The 23284-nt window shown below is 40.4% G+C and overlaps 1 protein-coding gene across 5 annotated transcripts in view; it reads left to right on the top strand.

Annotated features, from left to right (window-relative positions):
- Positions 1-23284, top strand: part of IQCK (IQ motif containing K) — a 177064-nt gene that overhangs the window by 75324 nt on the left and 78456 nt on the right. For 2 of the 5 annotated variants that reach the window (XM_090277800.1, XM_090277799.1), the window contains exon 7: positions 12837-12921. The exons of the other annotated variants lie outside the window; for them this stretch is intronic. In XM_090277800.1, coding sequence (XP_090133926.1) covers positions 12837-12921 — 85 coding nt within the window. The remainder of the gene's footprint in view (positions 1-12836; positions 12922-23284) is intronic. 5 annotated transcript variants of the gene reach the window in all.

Below are 23284 nucleotides of genomic sequence, written 5' to 3'. Positions count from 1 at the left end.
CAAAACTAAAGGGTATTTATTCTATTTCTTTTTATTCCATTTTTTTGCTGTATGTGGTAGACATTTATGTATTTTTCCAGCCCTGCCTGATTTCCCCCTCTTTGGGTTACAGAACTTCCTGTGTTCCCAGGAAGATCACCCTTCCCTATTCTTAGTTCATGTAGACAGTGAGCTAGCTGATCCCACCTTGGCTCTAAGCTGAACATGTGAGCTAGGCCTGGCCAGTTCCAGCAGTGAATCCACCTGACCACCATGGTTACTCCAAATTGGTTGAATCAGAGATAACCCAGAGATGTTTCAAGATGCAATTAAGAAAGATTTTCTCTCTTTTTCTGTAGACCTGGGCTTTAGGGGTGATAAGCTTTGAGTTGCAGAGGACCAGCAGCTAATGAGATTACGCCTTACATATAGCAGAACTGAGAGGTAGCCAGGGCCTGAGTCACTATAGCATTGTTTTGAACCTCTCTATTCATGCCTAAAGCCAACTCTACTGCTATTAGTTAAGTGAGCCAATAAATACCTTTCTTTTTTTTTCTTTTCCTTATACCAGTTTGAGTTATGCTTCTAATACTTGCAAACAAGAGTCCTGACTGACGTGTTCCTGCATGGTGTTGACTCAACTACTCTCCAGTATTCTCTATTAGTCAGCTTTTCCTAGGTTCTGCTGCAGTATCAAACAACCCTCAACTCTCAGTGCCTTATAACTACAAAGGTTTATTCTTCACTCAGTTATATGTTGGCTGTGTGTCACCTTTGGCTTTAATCCATGTCTCTTTTCATTCTGGAACCCAGGACGAAGGAACAGGGGGAGAAGAACAATGGCAAACATTTCTTCTGCTCACATTTCATTGGCCAGCACAAGTCCCAGGTCAAACTCCATGGCAGTGCTCTAGGGAGTTGACACCATCAAAAGGGAGAAACTGAAGGACATGTGGCAAAGAGCAGGGATGTAGAATTCTCTTATTGGGAAAGGAGTAATAATGGGAACAATAATACGTGGTACCACATACTCTCATCAGAGTTTTCTTCCCTACCTTTCAGCGGTGGTGGATTGCATCATCTCTCCTGTTGACTTTCTTTCTATTTATGAACCCAACACCGTTTTTCTTTTGTGGTATACAGTCCTGATTCAACCAGTCAGAAGCAGTGGAATTATTTGCTATCAATATTAAGAGCAGGAAGAGTTTGCTTTTTATTTTGACTGAAAAGAGTCAGATTCATTTGTATGAATCACTAAATAAGCATCATGAACAAAAATGCACTGCTGCCTTTCTGGTCTCATGTCCCAGGGGAGAAGGTTCATGAAAGACCTCTTTAAAGCTGAGACCTTCAGTGAAACAAAGATTGTGTTTTATAAGAGAAAAGAAAAGGCTGCTTGGATGAAATGTCTTTTCAGCTAAGTTCTACTCTTAGATAAACAAAAGGGAAAAAAAATCTACAATACTTTCATGGCGCTAAAAGGTATCTTATAACTAAAACCTGAGGTGAAAACAAAAGTGTCACCATGCCATTTGAGGACAAGCACCAGCTGTATGATAATCTGTTGGTGCTGAGGTTAACAGTGGGGCTGAAAATGCTCATGCTTTCAAAATGGCACAGTTAACAGCATGGATTTTGCAATAAATATCATAATTAAATGGTGGCATGGCAGAAAATTTGCTGTCATTCCCTCTTGAAGGAAAGAACACTTTTAATTTATTGTGTTATGTCAAGGTAAGTTTCTGTCTCAGTGTATATTTCAGAAGCCAGAGAGTCTCATGAGGATAATAAATTGTGTTTTCGCTTTATATTAGTATTTATCTTCAAACAGGAAGGAAGGCAAGCTGTTTCCTGAACTTGGGACATGCTAGGATGCATAAATCTAAGTACCTCCCTCTTACTGGAGGTTTGGTGAGCGGGTAGCCCCCTCTCTGAGGCAGACAGTACTGCTTTCTTTCCTTCCTCCTGTTGTTTCTAGGTGACTCAGGAAACAAGCTTGGGGAACCTGTGCAAGGCAGCACAGCAGACACATCTGGGTCTCAATTTTAGTATTGCTATTTATTACTTGTATTAGTTTCTTTTAAGAAATCACCCCAAAATTGTTCTGGAGGCTAGCAATCCAAAATAAGTTCTTCCTAGAAGCTCTGGGAGAAATTTTGTTTTCTTGCCTTTCCTACTTTCTGGAGGCCACCTGAATTCTATAGAAGCAGTTCCCAAACTTTTTTGGCACCAAGGACATCTTTTGGGGAAGAAGGTGGGGCTCAGGTGAGGTTAGCTGGCTCACCCATTGTGTATTAATTGGGAGAGTGGGGTGACAGGAGGTGGAACTCTGGTGAGCTCTGCTCGTGGCCCAGTTCCCAACAGGCTATGAACTGGTTCTAGAGGGCTTGTGACCCTTCCAGATCACTCTAATCTTTGGTTTTGTGCTGTCACGTTTACTACTTCTGTAGTGTTATCTCCCTCTGCCTCCCTGTCACAGGGACCCTTGTAATTATATAATCAGGCCTCCCTAGATAACCTCAAGATTCTTAATCACATTTACATAGTCCCTTTTGCCACATAAGGAATCATATATGTTCACAGTCTAGAGATTGGATGTGGACATCTTGAGAGGCTGTGATGCATCCTGCTATAGCCTGGTCCCCTGGAACTGATCCCTTTACATCTCTGAGCTATGCTCCTCTGTTCTGTACCATGGGATGGAAATAACACCTACATTGAGGGTTGCTGTGAGGGTTAAGGATGGTATCAGAGTTCTTTGTTGCAAGCCACAGAAATTTAAGGGCTACTTAAGAAAAAAGGGTATATATTGGAAGTAAAAAGATAATTCACAAACATGAAGGAAAAGGTAAGGACCTGGCCTTAGAAAGCAGGTATAGGGATCTAGGGGGTATAGGCTAATGACTCATCTTCAAGATGCCACTGCCAGGAAGAATTCTCTAGTCTCTGACAGTCCACTCAAGATTCTTGATGCAGATGGGCACTTAGGCTGTTTCCAGCACTTAGCTATTGTAAACAGTGCTGCTATGAACATAGGGGTGCATAAGTTCTTTTGAATTAGGGTTTTAGGATTTTTCGGGTGGATCAAAAAACTGTGGTACATTTATACAATGGAATACTATGCAGCAGAGAGAAAGAAGGAACTCCTGCCATTTGTGACAACATGGATGGAACTAGAGAGAATTATGCTTAGTGAAATAAGCCAGGCAAAAAAAGAAAAATACCATATGATATCACCTAATACAGGAAACTAAAGAACAATATAAAGAAACGAACTAAATAGGACAAGGAGCAGAATAACAGCCAATAGGGGGGAGGGGGAGGGAGAGAAGGGGGATAAGTGAGGGAAGGGTTTAGTCAAGGAACGTGTATAAATGACTCATGGACATGGACAACAGGGGTGGGGGCATATGATTGTGGGAAAAGGAGTGGGCTGGGTGCGGGGGAGCAGTGGAGGGAAATGGGACAACTGTAATTGAAAAAAAATAAAATTTAAATATAAAAAAAAAAAAGAATGGAACAACAAGAGAGAAGGAGCCTGGGTCCCCAGTGGTCACAGAGCTACCAATGCAGACTTGGACTGCCTACTTCTGAGTTTCTTTTACGTGAGATAATAAATGCTTGTTATCTTTAATGCCTCTTTGATTCAACTAATGTATGTATATGTATGTAAAATATCTCAGTGTTTATGGCCTAATACATAGTAGAACCTAAAAAAAAAATAAAAAAAAAAAGATTCTTGATGCAGAGAAACAGCATCTGCTTGGCTAAGCTAGGGTCTCAGGTGCACTTCTTGGTCACAGGAGGGCAAGGTACTTGTGATGCATATTCTGCCCTACTCAGGGAGGGGACCTGTCAAAGGAAATCTGAAGACTGATACAAAAAGACGAGGGGAGGAAATGATGGGCAGATAAAAATGAAAGGTATCTGCTGCAGAGAGCTCAGAGTAAATAGTCAGAATGGTAACTTTTATTCTTGATCTTAAGGGGATAGTAGTTGCTGCTTTAGCATGATGAAACATGGATAGTAGAATTATGAAGCAAGTGAAGGTCAGCATATCTGCATTTAACTCATTTTCCTCATTAGTAAATTCTGAAACTAAAGAAAGTTTTCCATTTCCTTATCTATAATGTCACTCATCTGAAATTATTTATTAAATGCCTACTTTGTTCCAGGCACTTTTCTAGGTACCATGGATAGAGTGGAGAACTAGAGAAAGTCTTGGGCCTCATGGAGTTCACATGGTAGGGAGGAAGACAGACAATAACCAAGCTAACAAATAAACTTATTTTATGGTGTGAAGATCCAGGTGCTTTAAAGAAAAATAAAGCAGGGTAGGTGAACAGAGAGTGACAGGGCTGGGTAAGAGGTGATAGATAGCATTTTAGATAGAGTTGCTAGAAAATGCTCAGCTCTGTAATGCAGTGACATGTACACAGGGCATGAATGACAAACAGAGAGAACCAGCCTTACAAAGATCAATGGAAGAATGTTTCAGGCAGAGGGAACAGCCACATGGAGGCCCTAAGGCAGGAACAGACTTGGCCAGTGAGGCAGGAGATAAGGGAGGCTAAGAGAAGGGTAGGAAATAGGCCAGAGAGGTTGGCTGGACTGTGTCCAGCTAGGGTAGTGCCTTGAACACTATGATAAAGAGTTTGAATTTTTCTTCTTTCTTTTGAGTGTGCTGGGAAACTATTGAAGAGTTTTGAGCAGGACAGTGGAATAATTCAATTTATCTTTTAAAAAGATCACTGGTGGCTGAAAGGGTAGTTGACTGAAATTAGCTCTGATAGTGCAAACAGGGAGGTCAGTGAGGAGATGATGGCAGCTTGGAGTGGAGGAGGTAAAGGTTGATATTGGAGCCATGAGTTATTGCTGGATTGTATGTGGGTCAGAGAAAAAGAACTCAAGGATGACTTGGAAACTTCCAGTCTGAGCAACTGTCTAAATGGGGAGCTATATTTACTGAAATGAAGTATGGGGAAAAAATTCTGTTTGAAAAATTTAATGGGTTTAGTGAAGAATTGTAACTAATTGAGAATAAAATGAACCTTTTATTTCTTTTGGTCCTCAAAAACTGCCCCATGATAGTACATTGAATCTCTATTTATCTCTGAAGCCACCATTTAATAACTTTTGGGGGCCAAATTCCATAACATCCTGGTCACTCTATTTTTAGATAATCTTATTTCACTGTTTGGATTCATCTTGCTTATTTTTACATTCTTAATCTTTAGTCCCATTCTGGGAGTAAAACTTATCTTTCCCCTTCGCCCAGCTTCAGCCACAACTGTCTTATGATTCAGGGACCCCCGAAGAAGTGGTAAATGACCTCTTCATATTCACTTGTCTTTAACTGTGGGCAGCGAACCTCAGTAGTATTCATAGTACCTGTGACTTTGTCACTAATGCTCATCAGACATTCTCACTTCATATTACAGTTGGTGCAGTGATTGCAAAATATCATTTACACACTTATCACTTCTTTCACATTACACTAGTTAACTGAGTTGCATTACCTCTTCCTATTTACTGCATAAATTAGAAGCACAGATATTACTATTGGTATATCATTAACTTTTTAAACATTTTGATAACTGTATTTCAATATAATTGGTTTGATTTGTAATCTTATGTTTTCATGTTTAAAAAAAAAAAAAATCTGAGAAGGACTCCCAACTGCCAAAGTGGAAAGGGATCCATGGCAGAAAACAAGTTCAGATTCCCTTCAATTGGTTTAGAAGGGGCGGGAAATCTGCTTTCCTACTGGTGGGAGGAAGATGATCTGCTCTTCCCATAAACCCCCATCTCTCCACCCACCTGTGCCTTGCCTGGGCTCACCATTTAGAGCAAGAGGATGCAGACTAAATAATACAGCAATCTGGGCATATTTATCAAAAAGCATAAGTCTCACAGCCTTAATTTTTAACATGGTTACACATGCAGCCCAAGGTGAGCATGTGGTCTTGCAGCAGGTTGTTTAATGAGCGCTGGTAACTAAGCCCATGTGCAGCTTTCAGTTGAAAGGGTAGTAAACTAGGACTCAACTCTGTTTACCTAGGAGAATAATTCAGCCTGATTCTGGGTAATAACTGTTTGTTGGCCTTCCTGGGTAGAGTTGCTGAGCAGATGGAAAATCACATCCTAGTAACCATGATTTCTTAATGTGCTTTAATGCCGCTGGAGAGTCAGGCAGCTGGCTCTCCCTACTGTTTTTTGGAGTTATTTCTCACATCACAAAAGACTATTATTGAAAGAATCCTCTGAGAGTCCATTGTAATGGCTAGTCACTCTATGTATGGACAAACCATTTGAGTTAACCTCTATTGTACTTCTTCCAAATATTCGAAATTCATTACTCAAGACTGTAATGTCTTCAAAAAGTATGTTTGGGAAACCAGTAAAAGCTGAGGGCAGGGATGCATAATCTCCTTTACGGAATATGAGGGTAGACATTATCAAATACTGGGTTCATGAAAGTCTTTAAGAACAATGGTCTGTGTCATTTTGTAAATGGCTTTGTGCCCTTATGTTCCAAGAAAAACAATTTAGTGTAATACCTAATGAAAAGTGGACAGAATTTTGATCTTGAAATTCGGTTTTCAATATAAAGCAAGCTTTTCTCCTTTCTTCCTTATTTTGCTTAAATGCCATTTTGGATGGTACCTCTTGTCTGAATGGAGAAATTTAAATAAAGAGTAACTTCTCTGCTCTGGCTGGTGTGGTTCAGTTGGTTGGGCATCATCCTGCAAACTGAAAGATCACAGGTTCAGTTCCCAGTCAGGGCACATACTTGGTTTGCAGGTTAAAGTGCATGCAAGAAGCAACAAATTTATGTTTCTCTCTCTTTCCCTTCCTTCTCTTTATAGAATCAATAAAAGGGGGAAAAAAGACTAACTTTTCAGATTTCCTTGCATGTATTATAAGAAAGCTATATCTTCTTATAATATCTACAGAGATTTTACTTAACATCCAAAAAAGGGGAAAGGTATGTGTGTATGTTTATACATTCACACACAATCAGAAAAATTAACTCTTATTCCTTCTCAGAATTAAAGCATTGATTCTTGAAATTCAGATATATTTAATTCATGTGATTTAATCTGAGAAAAAAAGAACATGACAAATGAGCATAACCAATAAAACAATTCTTATTGGAAAAATATTCAGCTGTACTGTTTTGCCCTTTGGGACACACAAACCTGTCTGTTCTGGTCATATCTGATTTAAACCCTTGAGGAGCTTCAGCTGCCTTCTCCTTTGATTGATATCCTCGTCTTCTCTCTGGTTCCCTATGAGGCTAGTGGTTGCCTCTACTCAATCTCTTATTTTCGTTTGACCTGAAACCAGTTGCACTGATTCCAAAAGAGAGAAAAAGGCCTAGCATGGCTTCTTTGCCTGCAAGCTGGCCTGCTGAAATGTTTGGTCTGATTTGCACTGGTCTCATACTTATTCTTGGTTTGAGAACTAGACAGAGCCTCTTATTTAGCCATGAAAGCAGAGATGTCACTAAAGGTGGCCTCCTATTACTGCTTAAAGGCTTATTAGAAATCTCATTTTGCCTTTGGAAATACAGTAGCCCCTCTCTATATCGCAGTTCACTTATTGCGTCCTCACTGTATCACGGGATTCTTAAAAATATTATATTTAATTATTTATCGTGGATTTTTCGCTTATCGTGGGATTTTGCAGTACTGTATACATATGTTGTTAAAGTTACGTAGGTTTAAGAGTGTAGAATAAATGTAAGGGTTCCTACTTCGCGGGGGGGTCTAGAACATAATACCCATGATAAATGAGGGAATACTGTATCATTGTCATGCAGGGCAATTGAGTGTTTCATTACTGGTGAAAGCCCACCCAGCCTGTTTGTCCTGGATTTGCAGTTCTCCTTTTCTACTCTGTTTCAAAACAGGAATACTGTTACTTTAAAGATTTCATGACATCAGTAGAGAAGACATATTTAAAGCAGGAAAATTACAGCTAACAGAAAGACGCCATCAAATCCCCTCCAGATACAGGTGACAAACTCCACTTTGTTCTGCTGTTCTGAGAGTCCCTTTGGAACATCAGACAAGGGAATACCTGCCAAGTTATTACTGAAAGGATTTACAAGGAGACATTTTCTATGACTATAGCTTTTTCACCCTCATTTTTCTTTCTTCTAGGCAAGCAATTGGGTATTCCTTTGTTTGACACTTGCAGCTGTGAGACCCTTTCTTCCTTACTAGTGAAATTTGTGAGCTACCCCTGCTCTTCTCTTTGGGCCATTCTCTATGTTTCATGGACAGTTTGCATTCTCAGCAGAAAATGGTCAGTGACCTTGAACAAGTTCCTTCATTCTTCTGTGCCTCAGTTTCTTCACTTTGAAAGAAGAATAACAGTAACCTTTTAAAAAATATTCTTTATTGATTATGCTGTTACAGTTGTCCCAATTTCTTTTCCCTTTGTTCCCCTCCACCCAGTGACTCCCCTCCCTCCAGTTGTCCCCGCCCCCTTAGTCCATATCCATTGGTTGTGCATTTAGTTCTTCTCAACTTCTTCCTATCTACTCCACTCCCTCCTACTCTGCTTCCTAATTCCTGTACCATATCCCTCCTTTTTCCCCCTTCCCCCTCCCCACTGACCTCCCCCCAAAATGTTCCCCATTCTATAATTCTTTTCCCACTCTTGTTGACTACTTAGTTTGCCTTTGTTTTGATTCCCTAGCTTCTGTTGTTGATTGTTGTGATACAGTTTTCATTTTAATGTTCATAGTTTTGATCCTCCTTCTCCTAAACAAGTCCCTTTAACATTTCATATAACAGTGGTTTGGATCTGATGAACTCCTTCAGTTTTACTTTGTTCTGGAAGCACTTTCTCTGCCCTTCTATTCTGAATGACAGCTTCACTGGATAGAGTAATCCTGGTTGTAGGTTTTTTATTTTCATTACTTTGAATATTTCTTGCCAGTTCCTTCTTGCCTGCAGAGTATCTTTTGAGAAATCAGCTGAGTCTTATTTGTACGTAATTCTCTTCTTCTCTCTTGATGCTTTTAAGATTGTTTCTTTATCCTTAATTTTTGACATTTTGATTATAATATGTCTTGGTGTGGTTCTCCCTGGGTCCACTTTTTTTGGAACTCTCTGTGCTTCCTGGAACTGTAAGTCTATTTCCTTCCCCAAGTTAGGGAAGTTCTGCTTCATTATTTTTTTGCATAATTTTTCAATTTTTAGTTCTTCTTCACCTTCTGGAAGCCCTATGATTTCGATGTTGACCAGCTTATAACTGTCCTGTAGGTTTCTGAGCCTCTGCTCATTTTCCTCACTTTTCGTTTCCTCTTTCTGCACTGGTTGACTGTTTGTTCCTTCCCTATGTTCCGATTTGTTGATTTGATCCCTGGCTTTCTCTCCCTCACCACTAGTTTTGTATGTGTTTTCATTCATTTCAGCAGGACTAGCCTTCATTCCTTCCCCATCTTGTTTAAGATCTGCTGTTAGGTCTGTAAGTATTCATATAACCAAAGCTCTGAACTGTGCCTCAGAAAGATTTCCTGTCTGCTAATCCATTAGATTAGATATTTGCTGTCTGGTCAGCTGCATCACTGGGATCTCTATCATGATCTGTGCCATCCTGAAAGTTTTGTGTTTACCTTTGCTTCCTGGGCGGGGCTGTCACACCTATGCTATTGTGGGTGGAGCCCTGTGCACTTGTTACTACTGGGCAACCCTACTCACCACACTGTGGCATTTTGTGTGGGGGCAGGGATCCAAGATGGATTCCTGCTGTTCACTCTCCACTGAGAGATCAGGAGCCTCCTCCTCCATCCCCACCCACTCTGGCCCTCACAGTCCGAGGCAACGGGTGTCTGTCTTTCCTGGTGTTGGAATTATGAGCTGATGGGTCTTGTCTGCAACTGGCGGTGCTCCCTAGGTGTTTCTCGCCTCCCCTTAAATACGGGTATCTGTGCTTACCTCTGTACTGCCGCCGTCACCACAGCTGCCACTGCCAGCACAGCTTGACCTCTCCACCCCAGCTTCGCCCCTCCCACCCATCTGGACGAGCACCACTTCTTTATAACTTCATAAGTTGGACTTCCATGTAGCTTTCTTTTATGGAACTTCTGGTTACTTCTGGCTTTGTGGTAGTTGTATTCCTTCTTAGTTGTGGAGGGAGATGGAACGTGTCAGTCTAGGCCTCTACCTTGGCTGGAAGTCCCAATGGTAACTTACTATTAATGTTGAGAGGATTTAATGAAATTGTGTGTGGAAAGTGCTTAGCACACTATGCCAGGGACAGAGGCCCAAGTCAAAAATATTTATTGGGTGTCTGCAATGTGGCAAGCACTGTCCTGAGTGGTAGAACTACCAAGAGTAACAAACACAGGTGCCATATTTGCCCTTGTGGTACTTTCAGTTCAGTTGAGGATTTGGGCTAATTAGATAATCACATATATTTCTATCTCCAAATCGGGCCATGGACTAGAAAGGAAAATTGTACAAAAATCCACTGGGCCCTGACCTAATCAAAAGAAATCCTTCAATAGCATTCAATTAGAAATGGGAAGAAAAGAATAAGGGTGAACTGGGAAAAAGAGCTGTCAGCCCCCCAACCCTAAGATGCAAATTAGGAAAGACAGTCCTCGCCTAGGGCAGATGCAGCCCTCAGCCTTAAGCATGGCTCTGGTAACAGAGCTGGGCAGGGCTTGAGTTCTCTCTGCCCAGCTGGTGCCCTTGAGAGAACAACCTGCATCAGTGTAAGCATTGTCCTGGCTGGGGTAGGAGGACCATGGAGCCAGAGGAAAACCCTCTGCAATGCCCTGAGGTGGGAGGGCACACTGGAGGAGATGAAAAGGGCCTGCACAGCTGGCGCACAAGGAGCAAGTCTGGCAGGAGGGTAGCCTGGAAGGCTCTCAGTAAATACCAGCTAAGACTAACTCATGACAGCATTATTCTAAATTCACTCCTGGCACACCAAGATCTGAGAAACACTGAGGTCTCCCTAGAAGCCATTGTTTTTTAACTAGTGAAGGAGAATTACTAAAGGGATGAGATTTGTTGGTGTTACACACTGAGATTTAGAGAATAAGAACAGTGGACAGAAACATTTACTGTGGAGCATGGGAAGCTCCTCTAGCAAAATACAACAGCTCCACTATAGCCCAAAGAAACAACTAATAGACAAGAAGAAATTAAAATAAAAATAGAACCTGGAAGAGCCACCACATCATTCAAATAAAAATGAAAATAGGACATTAGGGAACGTTTTCTAATATTGCTGTCATTTCAAGGGTGTAATTGTCTCTAAAGTAGAAGAATCTCCTTTATTGGTATGTCAGAAAGGAAGGACCTCGTGGCTGGAGAACCAGCACCTGGCAACATCACTGACCACTAGAAATGGTCTCACTATGGTTCTTCCTGGCGTTGATTTCTACAATTCTGGAATAATTCATAAGAGCATCATTCATTCACAAAATATACTCTATGAAAGGTGAGCTTTCTTTGGTGGTGGTGGTGATGGTTGTTTTTAAGTCAAAGTTTAGAGAGGAAATAAACGCCCAGATCCTGGAGGGTACTGCACTGTTGCCATTTAGTTTGGCAGACTGTGTCAGCGTGGGCTTCTGTAAGTGTTTGCCCAGTGGAGATCTGGTGTGATCATGACATTATGAGGGAAGCCTGGGCTTTGGGATTGGATGGGTCTGGGCCCTGACTAGGCCATTTACAAGCCGTGTGACCTTAGTCAACCTCTCTGTACATAGGACTTATTGTAAACTAAAGTGATGGCAGTCACTAGGGAGAGCTTGAAGGCCAGGGCACTTGGGAGTCCCTCACTTGCAAAGTTAGTTCTGAAGATCCTGTCTTGGGAACAGCCTTCATGCAACCCATGTCCTTTCAGAGGTTTATTTTTTTTGTACTGCATCTGAAATGCCTTGAATCCTGCTTTTCAGAGGAAGTTGTGCTTTGGGGAAACAAAGAACCAAAATTAAGTCACACTTGTAAGTTCCTATTAGCAGTTAGTATCTTTATAAAAGCTTTAGGAGAAATATAAAAGATTATTCAGCCATGGTTTTTAAATATGATATCTATAATCAAGAATTACATCCCCATGGGGGGAGGGGGGAAGGAGAGAAGGGGGATAAGTAAGGGAAGGGTTTAGTCAAAGAACATGTATAAATGACTCATGGACATGGACAACGGGGGTGGGGGGATATGACTGTGGGAGAAGGCATGGGCTGGGTGGGGGGGAGCAGTGGGGGAAAATGGGACAACTGTAATTGAAAAACAATAATAAAAATTAATTAATTAATTAAAAAAGAATTACATTCCAAAAAATCCCACTACAGCAGACACTGTCAGCTGACCCAATACTTGAGACATTTTATTGCATATTAAGATATACTAGAACTTAACTTAAAAATATTCTTGAATTTATGCCACATTAAACTGGAATACACACCAATGAGAGATAAATTCCAATATTTTACTTTCAGGAAAGAGACAGATTACTTAATTTCCGTTCAATAGAAAGTTGGGAAAAGAGCCCTTTATTATGTGTCAGTCATAATGCAATGTGGTGAAATCCCTTCTGCTCTGCCTCTTGCTTTGTGCCCATAGACTTACGTCAATAACATGTATGTTGCACCTTCAGGACTAACATACATCTTTACCAACCTCAGTCCTTTAAAGAAGAGCAGGCTAACAGTGATTTAAGATTATTCTGGTTAAAAACAAAAATATTTTATCCAGATTTTAAAATAAAAAATTCTAACTCAAGTCTAAACTTTTCTATCAATGGATGAGGCACTTATGTTGTCAAAGGCCTTGCTGAGGCTGAATGATGGATTCTCATGGGCATGCAACCATTTTATTGCTTTTCAGTCCCCGGCCACCTATCCCACTCTCCCTTCTGCTGACAGAAGAAGCAGCAGCACTGAGCATCCAGTCCTTCTGGAGAGCCTACCGGGTAAGAGGCATGTGCAGTTATGGCACTGGGCCTGATGGGGAATTTCTGTGATATGGAGGACCCATGAATTTGAAACAGAGGATAGAAATATGATTTTCTGAAAAATAGCTTTCAGGAGGGATTCAGAATTTGAACCAAAACTTATTTTGTAATTATCATTAAAAGTACCCTCCAACCTTAGTAAAGGAACTAGTATAAATAACCCATGGACATATACCACGAGGTGGGGATTGACTGTGGGAGAAGGGGTGGGCTGGGTTGGAGGGAGCAATGGGCAAAAAAGTGGGACAACTGTAACAGAAAAACAATAAAAGACAAACAGAAAAAAAGTACCCTTCAACCTTTTAAAGTTGGGTTGATTGGCCTCTATTACCTAAAGAATAATATTACAAATAGTCAGCAATATATGTCAGTTTTAGGAAAAAATGAGAAAACTCATATAATTCACATAAAGCTAATAAAAAATAAAAATTTTGAATCCTGGATAACGCTTGTCACCCAAAGGTTACACTGGGGAACAAAATTTTCATTGAATTAGATCTGACACTTGATTTTGACTAACTTTTGGTATCTGAATCCAAAAGTGACTCCAGTTTTTCTCTATCACGTCAGCTTTTTAAGGTACAGGATACCCTCCCTGTGTCCCAAAAATCATACAAGATGTACATACAAAGGAAAATAAAGAAAAAATTACCTGAATATACTGTTTATTTAGAGTTATTTTATTCATATAAAGGCTATATATTGTTACTGTAAGTCAAATGGTGTACAAGTAGTAAAGTTCTGCTACCAAACATACATATTAAGGTATTTTATCTTTTCAAATGACAGGCTAGGAAATGCCAAAATGAGATACTTGAAACAGTCTCCTTGAGTTGACAAAGCTTTAACAAATTGCTTCATGAGACTCAGTTTTATGTGCAGAGGTGGGAATATAATGTTCTTTCTGTCAACAAGTGGCTCATGTAGAATGTTTGGATCACCGGGTTTGAGGTCAGACCTTGGAGGCCAATTCGACACCACCCAATGCTTCTCATGAGCTCTGCTGTCCCACATACACAGAAAACAGGGATACTTGCTGTATCGCATTGCTGATCAAGAAGGAAGCAGACAATTTTAAGGTCAACACAGATGATCCATTTGTGCTTGTGATATTGCAACAGATCAATGACTCTCTTTATGTCTTCATATTTCTCACAAAAACAAACTGAATGGCCAATTGGGACTGCACCAAATAAATTGCCATTGTGGAGGAGGACACACTTCAAGTTCCGCTTTGAGCTATCAAGGAGCAGTCACCATTCAGTTGCATTCTAGATTGGAATTCCCAATTTCTCCATTAAACCATGTATGTTATGGCAATACACAAAGCCACCATCACTTCAAAAGTACTGCAGAAATCACTTTCTCTTGATTGAAAGTAGGATGCCTTCGCTCCTTCTTCAAGCAAGTTTTTCTTGTGCAGTCTTGATGCTAGGAGTTTGGAAGCCTTTTTGGATAGTCCCAAATCTCATGCCAAACCATTCAACTCATGCTGATCAAATCCCTTACAAACTGATCATCTTAAATTTCAAAATCTTCATCATTGCTATCACTTAGTTCTTCACCATACTTACTCCTGTTTTCTGAAAGAGGATAGTTCAATGAAAACTGGCACTGGGATTTCAGCTGAATGAGGCACTGGGCTTATAGCTATTGGTAGACTAGGATACTCTATTTTACATGTATTTTTCTTGTAGTATCCTGACGTTTTCACTATACAAAAGTAACAGTCACTCGAATGATCTCTGGGCTCTTGCCAAACCATAAGTATACCAAATGGCAATTTATCATGTGTTTTCTTCGTCCACATCTGTAAACTCTTGACACACTGCTTGCACACCTTATGAGGGGCCCAAGACTTGTCTTGATCACCAAGTTTTACTTAAAATAATGCAAAGTAGGCTTGCCTGACAAATGCACTGATCTTTGTCCTTTGGGAATGGTGAAACTGCCACAGATATAACAAAATGAATTAGGGTTGTTTAGGCACTTATGACGAGAAATAACAGAGGCAGACATGATCTGAAGTAAAGGAAATAAGTACATATGTAAATAAAAAAATAAATTCTGCTAACTCCTTGTATAGAAACAAGATCTTGGACTACACTTTGGAATATGATTCACTATACAGAGCGGCACACAATCTCTCACTACACTGTCTCATGTGGAACTGAATAGCCTATACAAGTATGAACCTATCGCTGGTGTTCAAGGTCGTCCCCCACCCCTGCCCACTCAAGGGAGGTTGGCTCTCAGCCCATAGGAGAGCACTAGTACTTCCCTCGATCCAGGCTCGATCCAGCCTAGAGTGGTCTCATTAAGATAAGCTGTACAGAAAAACTTGATGTGATAGAAGAAAACTATCGCAGTTTTGAAATCAGCATGCCTATTAAGTCTAAAACAGCTGAAAAATCGAACTCAACAGGAATTATGTTAAAAATCATTCCCCTGTGTTATCATTTTGGCATTTTGGTGTAAACATTTCAAATCCTAAAAATTTTAATACATAATAACATATAAATTACCTAACATGTAGAAAGTAACCATTTCTTTAAAAACTTGTTTTTTCTAACAACTTTTCTATTGGTTATTTTCAGTGTATCATTATAATAAATGCTGCAGTACAGATCTTTGTGCAACCATCTTTGCACATTTGTCTGGTTGTTTATGTAGAAGGTATTGTAGAAGTGGAATTTCGAGGTCAAAAGGTGGGTTTCTTTCTAACACTCCTGATCCATATTGTCATGTCACCCTTCAGAAAGGAGGTACTTTTAAACATTTTTGCCAAATGCATATGAGAGTACATCTCATCCTAAAAAGTGTACAGCTTCTCTGATTTGTTGGCAATTAGAGTATCAATATTAGGTAGCTTCTAGGTAAACATGAAGCTCCCCTTTCTTTTTTTCTTTTTAATATGCTTTATTGTTTATGCTATTACAGTTGTTCCAATTTCTTTTCCCTTTGTTCCCCTCCACCCAGTGACCCCCCTCCCTCCAGTTGTTTCCCCCTTAGTCCATGCCCATTGGTTGTGCATATAGTTCTCCTCAACATTTTCCTATCTACTCCACTCCCTCCTACTATGCTTCTTAATTCCTGTACCATCTCCCTCCCTTTCCCTCCTTCCCCCTCCCCACTGACCTCCCCCCAAAATGTTCCCCATACCTATAATTCTTTTCCCACTCTCGTTGCCTACTTAGCCTGCCTTTGTTTAGATTCCCTAGCTTCTGTTGTTGGTTGTTGTGATACAGTTTTCATTTTAATGTTCATAGTTTTGATCCTCCTTCTCCTAAACAAGTCCCTTTAACATTTCATATAACAGTGGTTTGGATCTGATGAACTCCTTCAGTTTTACTTTGTCCTGGAAGCACTTTGTCTGCCCTTCTATTCTGAATGACAGCTTCACTGGATAGAGTAATCGTGGTTGTAGTTTTTTGATTTTCATTACTTTGAATATTTCTTGCCAGTCCCTTCTTGCCTGCAGAATTTTTTTTGAGAAATCAACTGATAGTCTTATTGGGATCCCTTTGTACATAATCCTCTTCTTCTCTCTTGCTGCTTTTAAGATTCTCTCTTTATCCTTAATTTTTGACATTTTGATTATGTGTCTTGGTGTGGTTCTCCCTGGGTCCAGTATTTTTTTGGAACTCTCTGTGCTGCCTGGACCTGTAAGTCTATTTCCTTCCCCAAGTTAGGGAAGTTCTGCTTCATTATTTTTTCACATAATTTTTCAGGTTCTAGTTCTTCTTTACCTTCTGGAAACCCTATGATTTGGATGTTGACCCTCTTGTAGCTGTCCGATAAGTTTCTGAGCCTCTCCTCATTTTCCTCACTTCTTGTTTTCTCTTTCTGCACTGGTTGACTGTTCCTTCCCTATGTTCCGATTTGTTGATTTGATCCCTGGCTTTCTCTCCCTCACCACTTGTTTTGTATGTGTTTTTCTTCATTTCAGCAGGGCTAGCCTTCATGCCTTCCCCATCTTGTTTAAGATCTGCTGTCAGGTCTGTAAGCATTTTCACAACCAAAGCTCTTAAGTGAGCCTCAGACAGATATCCTATCTGCTGCTTCGTTAGATTAGATATTTGCTGTCTGGTCAGCTGCGTCACTGGGATCTCTATCATGATATGTGCCATCCTGACCATTTTGTGTTTACCTTTGCTTCCTGGTCAGGGCTGTCACACCTCCTACACTATAGGGGGCAGAGCGTTGTGCACTCATCACAACCGGGCAACCCATCTCATTATGCTGTGGCGTCTTCTGCGGGGGTGGGGTTCCAAGATCGATTCCTGCTCTTCACTCTCTGCTGAGAGACCGGGAGCCTCCTCCTCTGTTCCCACCCACTCCGTGCCTCACAGTCCAAGGCAATGGAGGTCTGCCTCCCCCGGCTTTGGAATCGCAGGCTGAAGGGTCTGGTCTGCAGCCGGGGGTGCTCCCAGGTGCTTCTCGTCTCCCCCTAAATACAGGTGTCTGTGCTTACCGCTGTCCTGCCTCTGTCGCTGCTGCTGCTGCAGACAGCACAACTTGAACTCTCCTCCCCGGCTTCGCCCCTCCTACCTCTCCTGACGAGCACCATTTCTTTATAACTTCATACATTGGACTTCCATTTATTTTCTGGAACTTCTGGTTATTTCTGGTTTTGTAGTTATTGTATTCATTCTTAGTTGTGGAGGGAGACAGAATGTGTCAGTCTAGGCCTCCATCTTGGCTGGGAGTCTCCTGTGTTTCAAAGCTCCCCTTTCTAAGTAGTAGCATGGCTTCATCCATCACATCTGACTGTCAGACATCAATGGAACACGTTTATGTTTGATATCAGCAGTGCCAAACATTGCCACAGGAAAAGATCCCAATGGGTTTATATGGAGGCCAAAGATCTTCATATTGATGCACTCCTCAGAACTGGTGTAGGAGAAATAGTTGGAGGTGAATGCACCAGCAAACAATTATCCATCACGAAGGTAAATGAACTCTAATGAGTTACAATCAAGTTATCAATCAACAAAATATCTGCTACATGACTGTTAAATAGAACTATCCTTGATTATAAGGAGCTTACTGTCTGCAGTGATATTGTGCAGTCAGTCTACTCCTTTTGAATGTGGCACATTTCTGAAAACACAGGTCAAAGTCAAGTGTGAAAATTACATAATAGACTTGCTAATTTAAGGAGCAGTCTGTTATCAAATTAAAAACCAGTATGAAAATTCTCTTATTTTCTACAATTTAGATATAATCTTTGATGACATATGTTTTCTTTTCAGCATTTCATATATATTTTATAAGTGTAGTCTTTTTCCTTTAAGTTCAGTGATGTCCAACCCAGGCCAAAGATTTCTGGCTTCCAAGTCCTTCTTGAATTCCATCTTTGTCATCACTGTGTTTCATTTGTGAGTGTTAAGTCTTACAAAATATGTGTGTGTGTGTGTGTGTGTGTGTGGTAAAATATACATAACATAAAATTTACTATTTTAACCATTTTTAAGTGTACAGTTTAGTAACATTAAGTACATCTGCATTGTTGTCCAACCATCACCACTGTCCATCTCCAGAACTTTTTCATCTTTCTAAATTGCAACTCTGCAACTCCATATTTCCTCCTCGCCCAGGCTCTGGAAACCACCACTCTACTTTGTGTCCCTATGATTTTGACTGCTCTAAATACCTCATACAAGTGGAATCATACACTACTTTTCCTTTTGTGACTGGCTTGTTTCACTTAGCATAATCTTTTTTAAGCTCATCTATATTGTAACATCTATCAGAACTTCCTTCCTTGTTAAGATTGAATAATATTCTTGCTGGGAAGCCTTAAAATCCAGAAATCTGACAGTCCTCAGTTGTTATCATAAAACTAGCTGGACATCTCAGAAAAATATTTTTTAACCAACTGAATTAACAAATGTTTCATGATGTGAAAAGATATTTGTAGTGAACCATTCTTGGTACTGTGATTTTTTAAATATTGGCATTGTAGAAAGGGTCCTAATAGTTATTACGAGGCATTAAGCCCTTCAGTAGAAGTAGACATGCTTTTCTTTCTTTTTTTCAAAGTGCTCAATTAACTGTTCGAAAGCTAGATTGTTTCAACATACAAGACTGTTTATTTTAATCCATTTGGATATTATAAATGAAACCCAGTTCTTCTGAACACTCCTTTCTGAAGTGTGACTGGTGATAAGCCACACTACTATCTATGATGCTTTTCTGCTTATGAAATACTGAATGCAATAGGCAACAATCAACAGAAAAAAACTGTTCTCTAGTGAAGTTCAAATGATGTTCTTATGGGCCGTAATGATTGAAATTTCTTCAGTGATTTAGGAGGCAAACACCAGCTAAATCCACTGAATATTTATTCTGTCTACATAAATTACTGGTTTTTAATACCTTCTGCCTGTTTATTTTATTTTTGTCCAACTCAGCCTGGATACCAGCTTGGCATGCTGTCTTCCCCTCTTTACAACATCAGTCATTACCATTATTTGATGAACAATACAGTTTACGGTTGCTCCAGCAGTCCTGTTGTAGCTTTCCAAAAAAATTTTTTTAAAAAAAATCAAATATCCGAATCTCCATGTGCAGAGAAGAGTGTAAATCTGTGCCTTTATACTTATGCCTGTAGTGAACTGACCTGGGATTAATGAGGCACCCCAATGAGATACAGATTAGAGTATACATGTTTAGAGCTGGACAGCCCCCACTCCTTCACTGCTGTAGAGGAGGGCCTGTGCCAGCTTGGATACCCAAATATGGTATTCCTTTTACTACAGAGATTCACTCATGATGGATAGGGGACCTGAGTCAGGCCAGTACCCAATGAAGCTCCATTCTGGGATCTCACAGGAGTTGTTAGGACAGAGCAGATCATTTTGCACTGGGGTTTCTAAGAAGCAAGGCTGTCAGCAAACATCTTACCTCTGTGTGAAGAATCTGCAGAGAAATGACTGCAGCAGCAGAAAAGCTGAGAGAGGAGAGAGGGTCTGCACTTCAAGACATTGTTGGAGCACCTGGATTCATCTGTATAAGGAAGCCCTCTTTAAGATGGATTTCTGTCACAATCTAGAACCTAAATAATTACAATTTTCAATATAAAAAGGTCTAGCCTCACCCTGTCTGGGGTGTCTCAGTGCATTGAGCATTGGTCTGTGAACCAAAAGGTCACCAGTTTGATTCCTGGTTGGGGCGCATGCCTGGGTTGGGGGCCAGGTCCGCAGTTGAGGGCATGCGAGAGGCAACCAGTCAGTGTTTCTTTCATGCATTGACGTTTCTCTCCCTCTTCTTGCCTCCCATCTCTCTGAAAATAAATTTAAAAAATATTTTTTAAAAAAGTTCTAGCCTTTTGATAACTTGCACATAAGGTAGGTTATTGGCACAAAATAAAAATCTGGGCCCTCTCATGCAGAGAAACCATTGCAATTTGTCCCAGGGAAAGACTGGCCTATGTCAGTTGGAGGTTTGACAGGAGACAGGGAGCTTGCCTCAAGGAGCAACTTTTTCTAAAATCTGTTTTTAAATTCTTTTTATTTACTGATTTCCAAGAGAGAGAGGGAGAGAGAGAGAGAGAGAGAGAGAGAGAGAGAGAGAGAGAGAGAGAGAGAGAGAGAGAGACATCAATTTGTTTTTACTTATGCATTCATTGATTGATTCTTGTATGTGCCCTGAGTGGGATTGAACCTTGGTGTATCAGGATGACCCTCTAACCAACTGAGACCTAGCCAGTCTAAAATTAATTTTTTTAATTATTTTAGATATATATTATCATTGTGGAAAAACAAATAATACATAAAAGTTTTTAAATTATATGATGTATTATTCATCCTTCTAGAATTTTTCCTATTCATATAGGAATTTTTAAACAATAATTATTGATCATAAACACTGTTTTGTGCCTGCTCTCTGCCCTTAATGATATATTAGGAATATCTTTCTTTGTCAGTACACAAAGATTTATCTCAGAGATTTTTTTTTCTTGTATTTTAAATATATTTTATTGTTGTTATACATTACAGTTGTCCCATTTTCCCCCACTTGCCTCCCTCCACCCAGGTCCCTCCTGCTCCCTCAGACAATCCCCACATCATTATCCGTGTCCATAGGTCATGCATATATGTTCTTCGGCTTCTCTGTTCCCTATGCTGTACTTTACATCTCCATGACTTCTCTGTATCTACCAATTTGTAATTCCTAATCCCTTCACCTTTTTCGCACATCACCTTGGCCCCCCTTCCCTCTAGCAACCATTAAACGTTCTCTGTATCTATAATTCTGTTCCTGTTCTGCTTAATTTATTTTGTTGTTTACATTCAATTGTTGATGTGTATTTATTTATTCATTTAGTTATTGTTTATATTTTTCTTCTCTATTTTTCTTCTTTTTTCATCATCTTCTTCTTCAACCCTATAACATTTTATATAATGCTGATTTGGTGCTGATGAACTCCTTTATCTTTTTATTGTCTGGGAAGCTTTTTATTTGTCCTTCAATTCTAAATGATAGCTTTGCTGGATAGAGTAATCTTGATTGTAGGTCCTTGCTTTTCATCACTTAGAATATTTCTTGCCAATCCCTTCTATCCTACAAAGTTTCTTTTGAGAAAGCAGCTGAAAGTCTTATGGGAACTCCCTTATAGGTAATTAACTGCTTTTCTCTTGCTGCTTTTAAAATTCTCTTTTTGTCCCTAACCTTTGGCATTTTTATTATGGTGTGTCCTTGGATTTATCTTGTTTAGGACTCTCTGTGCTTCCTGGCCTTGTATGTCTATTTCCTTCACCAAGTTAGGGAAGTTTTCTGTCTTTATTTTTTCAAATAGGTTTTCAATTTCTTGTTCTCTTTCTTCTCCTCCTGACACCTCCATGATGTGAATGTTGGTATGCTTGAAGTTGTCCTAGAGGCTTCTTACTTTATCCTCATTATTTTGGATTCTTTTTTTCTTCTTGCTCTTCTGGTTGTTTTTTTGCTTCCTTATATTCTGAGTCACTGAGTTGATTTTCAGCTTCGTCCACTCTACTGTTGTTTTCCTGTAAATTGTTCTTTATTTTAGTGTATCCTTCATTTCTGACAGGACCTTTTTTATGCCATTGAGGTTCTCACTAAGTTCAGTGATCATCCTTATAACCAGTGTTTTGAGCTCTGTATCTAGTAGATTGCTTGTCTCCATTTTGTTTAGTTCTTTTTCTGGAGTTTTTTTCTGTTCTTTCATTTGGGCCATGTTTCTTTGTCTCCTCATTTTGGCAGCCTCCTTGTGTTTGTTTCTATGTATTAGGTAGAGGTGCTATGTCTCCCAGGCTTGGTAGAGTGACCTAATGTAGTAGGTGCCCTATAGGGTCCACAGCCGCCCCTATCAGCCAAGCTGAGTACTCAAGATACACCCACCATGTGGGCTGTGTACCCCTCCTGTTATAGTTGAGTTTTGACTGCTGTTGGCACGTCCAAGGTCAGCCACTGCCTGTGTTCTGTCTAGGGTCAGATAGCATAAGCTACAAAGCAATCTACAGATGTCTGCTACTTGTGCTGAGTTTGGAGGTGCCCAGGCGAGGATGAGCTGTGAACCAAGGCTGGCTGCTGCTAGTGCCAGGCCTGGGACAACTTAGCAAGAGGTACAGGGCTCACTGAAGCCAGATGCTGCTTGTTTGAGAGAGTTTAGGAAAAGCTGAAGCATGGGCCAAGACAAGCCACTCGTATAGAAGAGTCACTGGAAACAGCTTGGGTGGGCTTAAAAGTTGTGTGGGACAGAGAATCACCAGGGAATCACCAGGCTGAAGCAAATAGTGTGAGCCAGGTTGATGAAGTCTCAGGTATGGCGCCTGCCTACCTGCCAGCTCTGTGTCTCTGTGAGAGGAGGTCTCACAAAAGAAATAATGGCCTCTGCCAGCATTTTTGGAGAAAGCGCCCCACCCCAATCTTGCCCTGATGCCAAACAATTCAGTCCTTCCCCGTATGTCTCTGATGCCTTCAATCCACTGGCCCCACACTGGAGCTCAGAGTTTGAGTAAGTCTAAGCATGGGCCCTTTAAGAGAAACTGCCTGAGACTCCAGAGGTTTCTTTCTTACACATCCTCGTCCTCCAGTGTTTTTTACAGACAGAAGTTATGGAGACTTATCTTCCCAGCACTGGAACCTTGGGTTAGGGAGTCCGGTTTGGTTTTGGGACCCCTTGCTCCTGAGATATCTGCCCCAATTTTTATCTGCCACATGTAGGTGTGGGTCCAGCCCATTCCACATCTTTGCCCCTCCTACCAGTCTCAATGTGTTTTTTCTTTAATTCTGTAGTTGTAGCACTTCTGTTCACCACAATATCTGATAGTTCTGACTGATGGTTGTTATATAG

The sequence above is a fragment of the Furipterus horrens genome, unplaced genomic scaffold (genome assembly GCF_987537825.1).
Source record: "Furipterus horrens unplaced genomic scaffold, mFurHor1.1.pri manual_scaffold_5, whole genome shotgun sequence".
In the NCBI taxonomy this organism is placed as follows: Eukaryota; Metazoa; Chordata; class Mammalia; order Chiroptera; family Furipteridae; genus Furipterus; species Furipterus horrens.
Note: the sequence above shows the minus strand (reverse complement) of the source record. Positions and strands in the feature narration are given on the sequence as shown.